Raw genomic sequence first — 5,219 nt, 5'->3', positions numbered from 1 at the left:
CTGAAAATCTTCACTCACACAGTGTTACTCTCACTATTTGAACAGAACTTGCTTTGTTCTAGGGCTACCTCTCTAGATATTAAGATAGATTCTTTGAGTTTAAACCATTTTATTTGGATTGTTTACTATCAATCTCTACCTATGACCTATCAACTCTGACCCTATCTAGATCAAGCCAAAAATTCAGAGCTTGGGTTGCTTGATGGTAGTAACTTAACAAACATCAGGATCCTTTATCTGGCAGGCCTAAAATACACTTTTCTCCTTATTTCTCTCTGAAACCCCCTTCTTTTCTTTTTGTGCTATATTGTTACAGTTTAAGCCAATCTCCTCTCAGTGACAGCTTAGCTAATGGAGATATCTTGCTCAGTTGAGGGCAAATTCTCTAATCTGTGCTAACCAAGTACATCACAATGTGGCCTTCATTCATGGACTTCCCTTGGTACTTCAGTAGCTAGTGAAACAGTATGGTGATTTCCATTGTCTAGGAATGTGATAACCATGAAAAATACGTAAATCCCTTAAACAATTTCTTATGGAATGTGATTTACTTTAAAATATTAGCCAAAAGATGCTGTGTTGACCAAAATATAAGCATTTAGTCTCAGGGTCAGGATGCCAGATACAAGATCACAAAATTAAGTCCTTAGATCACTGAGACATTTCTAATGCAACTAAACCATGAATTGATGCTGTCAATTACTAAAGAAATTCTGCTACTTGTAGAAACAGAAAATCTTCTTTGCTTTAGTTTTCAGTTTATGATGTGTGATAATGAGGAGGACAGAATGTCCTGGAGGGTAAGCAGCAGTAATAATCATGCAAACGGCCTGGGCTCTCAGATTCTTCCTCATATAGGAAGGAAGATAGAGCAGGGCAGCAATTGAATATGGAATGTAGAGCACGAGGAAGCAGATCATCAGCCTCATAGCACCCATGTGAGCCTCCGTCTGGGGATTCCAAAAGCTGGTTCTGTTTCTCTGCATCTTCTGTATATGTCTTCTCAAGGAATGTATTAACAAGGAAGCAAAAGTCACATTGAGCATAAACTGTAGAAGTGAGTTCAGGACCAAAGAGGCTACTAACGTCAAGATGCCATCACTGAGGTCAAATGACGTGTCATTTCTCCCAATTATGTGTCCAGGAAAACGTGATATCTGTGAGAGCATATAATATAGGAGAGTGGTGAAGGCTGAAATCAGAAGACAGGCCAACAGCAGGCTGGTGGTCTTCATAGAGATAGTCCGTTTCAACAGGAGAAACACTGGATGTTGAAAATTAGTAATCTTCACACAATAGAAGCTGTTCAGAATGGTCACTAACCAGAGACTGTTTGCATCCAGAAACTTCCAACACAATAGAAAAAATTTGGAAAAGTAGACTGACCTTCCAGTATTTGTAGCAATGTAGACACTGTTCAGTAGAAACAACCCCAAAGTCAGGAATCTAGTGATGGCCAAGCTGAACAGGATCCTATCCGGAGAGGCAATTCTGTGACTCTTGACCCAAGTCTTAATAATTATCACTATAATAAATAGATTTGCAATGATTCCTACAAAATTAAAAATAACCGAGGCAGCAAACACAAATACATACAGTTCCCAGAGCATCTTTCCTTGTTTGGTGCCGATGAAAACAAACTGAAATAAGTAAGCAGACACAGGATGCAGCCTGGAAAGAAGTCTCCTTTTTATTTTCCAGCATGTCAAACCCCATTTCTGGTCTAAGAGGCAGCTGCTTTTACTGAGATGCAAATCTTTCAAGGATTAAATTACTATTTCTTCACTCCTGTTCTTATTTTCTTAGGAATGCCTAATTACAAACAAGCTTAATTGAATCTGGAATCTGTTCCCCCAAGACAGAAAGACTAGTGGATGTTGTGGCAGACTCCAAGAACTTCGAACCCAAACCAGAGTGCTCTAGCCTGAGGCTATTTCAGTTTCTCAGCAGGTTTACTTTATAGAAGTGATAGAATATTATGGGGCTCCTCACACCTCGCTCTTCCCACCTCCCTCCCCTCCATGGCCTATCCAAACCAGTTTGTGTGCCTCCCATTTTCTTCAATTGCACTCTGACCATGTCACTGTCACTCCTTCATCCCTTCACACTTGAGATTGTTTACTCAATCGAATACACTAAATTAGAGGAACGATCCCCTCCTTGAGACATACTTTTCATGAGACATGGTGAGGGGGGCACAACAGAGAAAGGGATTTGTGTCCATTTGGGGTTCACCTAAGAAAAACGCCCACTCTTTCATGTTTTCTTTATAAATCTGGATCTATGCTTAGATCATTTGTGGTTACAAAATTTCCCCTTACGCATCAAAGTAGTTGGATGTAAAATCCAGGGCAATTATTTCGTCACATTAGAAATCCACATTCAGTAATGTCATGTGTCCTAGCTGACTATATTCACAAAGTTAAAAGAATTTTTCATGATACTAAATATTCTCATTGACTTGACAAAGGTATTTGATGACAATAAGTAAATCAATGTCTATTCTTCTCTTTAAATAATATTAATTAAGCATCAAAGTGTATCTTGATGAGGAAAAAGCACAAAAAGATTCACCCAAGAACAAAAATAGAAAGTTTAAAGAACTAAAATTCAAATCCACATCTATAGGGAAAAAAATGCTTTTGCCATCATAAAATGTCAGGTAAAACTAATACACAGACTGGCTCTGCTTAAGCTAGCAGTTATTAAAATACAGTTCCATATCCATATAGCGAGTGTTCCTACATTGGCATTTCCCAAAGACTGTTGAGCCTGTCCCAAGTGATTAAATAGAGAGAGGTCATAAGAAGCATGATTTTACCTCTAAGTCAGGTAGAATCAGGGGAAAGCAGGCAGCATCTCTCCTATTAATGGTATAGATTGATGCACTGAAAGTCAGAAGGGCTCCGTATCTAAACCAGGCTGAAGAATTTCCCATCCTACAACCTCTGCTGTTTTATGAAGCAGAGGGTCCCTTAGATCCAGGTTTCAGATGACCACACTCACATGGGAGCATGGTCACAAATGTATGCTTCAGCTTGTTGTTACATACTATGAGAATAAATGAATCACCAACAAGGTATGACATTGAAATTACTACTCCAATTATCCTGGCGATCCTGGTTTCTGGTAGGAAACGACTGGATGACAAAATTATAAAGGAAAGAAAGTAGACTAGGAAGAATAAGAGAAAGGAAAAGATGATTCTCATGGCTCTTTTGTGGGCCTCAGCACTCTGATCTCTGGAGTCAATACTGTATTGCTGCATCTGCTGTGTGTGCTTCCCCAGAGAGAGAAGGAGCAGAAGGTAGGCAACCAGGGAAACAATTAAGGAAGGAATCTTCCACAGATTCCCAAGAACATGCATCAGATTATATTCCTGTCTCTTCAATCTGATGTATTCAGTCATATTTGGTGTGTCTTTGCTTCCAGTGAGGGCAGAAGAGATCTTAAATTCATTCATCAGAGACATGGTACTGACACAGGATAAGAGCAGTGCGCCCCACAGCATCCCAACAACTACTCTAGAAGCTCTCCATTTGAGCCAGAGGAATGAGGGGTGGGAGAAACTGGCTATTTTCAGGCAGTAGAAAACACTGAGACAGGAGATAAGCCAAATACTGAAGTTGTTTGTAAATGTCCAGAAAACATCAATTAGTTGCATCATTATCCCTGAGTCATGAGTATGGTAAGAGAACACTATTACAAGACTATCAATAAAGATAATCCACAACAGAAAGATCCTAAAGAGGGCCAAGCTGGTAATGATGAAGTTAGACAAAGAAATCTTCTTGCTCTTGAACCAATAGCTGCTATTGATTGACACAATGAAACCATTCACCAGATTTCCAAGAATAAACTCAGTGATAGTCAGAACCAGGAACACCCCTTCAATGAATCCAAACATATTAGAATTTAGGCCACCCTGATCCTTGTTCTGTTCATGAATCTCATCTCCTTGTTAATTTCAATTATTTTTTCCTGAGATCTAGCTCCTCTTGTTACTTTACTGTACCTGTCCCTTCTGCATGATTTAGTCTGTCTTACAGAACAGCTTTGTGAATCTCTGGTTGTCCTCTTCACAGATGGCATAGACTGTCACTTCTATGATCTTAAATTCAGCAGCTCTTTGTTGAGATGCAAATAATGCCCACTGTCACAAGGACAAGGAGGATATCTGGGACACAAAGAATATGGAAGACTGAGACTCAATTTCAGAGGGAGTGGCACTGTGACTTGAATGCAAAGCATTTCCCATCATTTCATGAGTTTGAAAACAAAAGCGCCAGCTGGTCACATTGTTTGGGAAGGTTATGGAAACCTAAGGAAGTAGCACCTGGCAAAAGTACATTACTGCTACTAGGGATGGGCTTTGAGATTTTATGCTGGCCCCATTTTCTGTTCTCTGCTTCCTACACTGCACAGAAGATTGGACTGATGCTCCCTCTGGAACTGTATACCCAAATAAACCTTTTCTCCCTTACAATGCTTTTGTCAGGGTATTTTACTACATGAATTACAGAAAAGTAGTGTTGGGAACCACCCAGAAGAAAAAGGTGACCAGTACCTAACGGAAGCACAGAACTACCTGCAAGGTAAGAAGTCTTGTTTCTCTACAAGGACAGAAAAAAGGAAATGCCAGAATTCTACCACTCTGGAAGAAGTTTATGTGCATCAAGTTCAATGTCACTGGCGTTTGGTTTGTTTTTTTTTTTTTTAATTTTTTTATTAGGTATTTTCCTCATTTACTTTTCCAATGCTATTCCAAGAGTCCCTCATACCCTCCCCCCCACTCCCCTACCCACCCACTCCCACTTATTGGCCCTAGCATTCCTGTGTACTGAGGCATATAAAGTTTGCATGACCAATGGGCCTCTCTTTCCACTGATGGCCGGCTAGGCCATCTTCTAATACATATGCAGCTAGAAACACGACTTTCCAGGGCATACTGGTTAGTTCATATTATTGTTCCACCTATAGGCTTGCAGATTCCCCCAGCTCCTTGGGTACTTTCTCTAGCTCCTCCATTGGGGGCCCTGTGATCCATCCAATAGCTGACTGGGAGCATTCACTTCTGTGCTCCTGTTATCCGTAGGTTTGGTCTTCTCATGATGTCCTGGATTTCCTGGATGTTTTGAGTTACCATCTTTCTGCATTTTGCATTTTCTTTGATTGTTGTGCCGATGTTCTCTATGGAATCTTCTGCACCTGAGATTCTC

The 5,219-nt window shown here is 40.2% G+C and overlaps 2 protein-coding genes across 2 annotated transcripts in view; both read right to left on the bottom strand.

Annotated features, from left to right (window-relative positions):
- Nucleotides 1-666: 666 nt before the first annotated feature.
- Nucleotides 667-1,667, bottom strand: Tas2r4 (taste 2 receptor member 4). Its single transcript, XM_021165914.1, has one exon. It carries the CDS (start codon nt 1,608-1,610, stop codon nt 717-719), a length of 894 nt encoding a protein of 297 aa, XP_021021573.1. The 5' UTR covers nt 1,611-1,667; the 3' UTR covers nt 667-716.
- Nucleotides 1,668-2,956: 1,289 nt separating this feature from the next.
- The window catches only part of Tas2r3 (taste 2 receptor member 3), a 9,159-nt gene continuing 6,896 nt past the window's right edge, over nt 2,957-5,219 (bottom strand). The window contains exon 2 of the mRNA XM_021164933.1: nt 2,957-3,937. Within this exon, the coding sequence (XP_021020592.1) occupies nt 2,957-3,937 (981 nt within the window). The remainder of the gene's footprint in view (nt 3,938-5,219) is intronic.

The sequence above is a fragment of the Mus caroli genome, chromosome 6 (assembly GCF_900094665.2).
Source record: "Mus caroli chromosome 6, CAROLI_EIJ_v1.1, whole genome shotgun sequence".
Classification (NCBI taxonomy): Eukaryota; Metazoa; Chordata; class Mammalia; order Rodentia; family Muridae; genus Mus; species Mus caroli.
The sequence above is the reverse complement of the archived record's forward strand: the minus strand, read 5'-3'. Positions and strand labels throughout refer to the sequence as shown.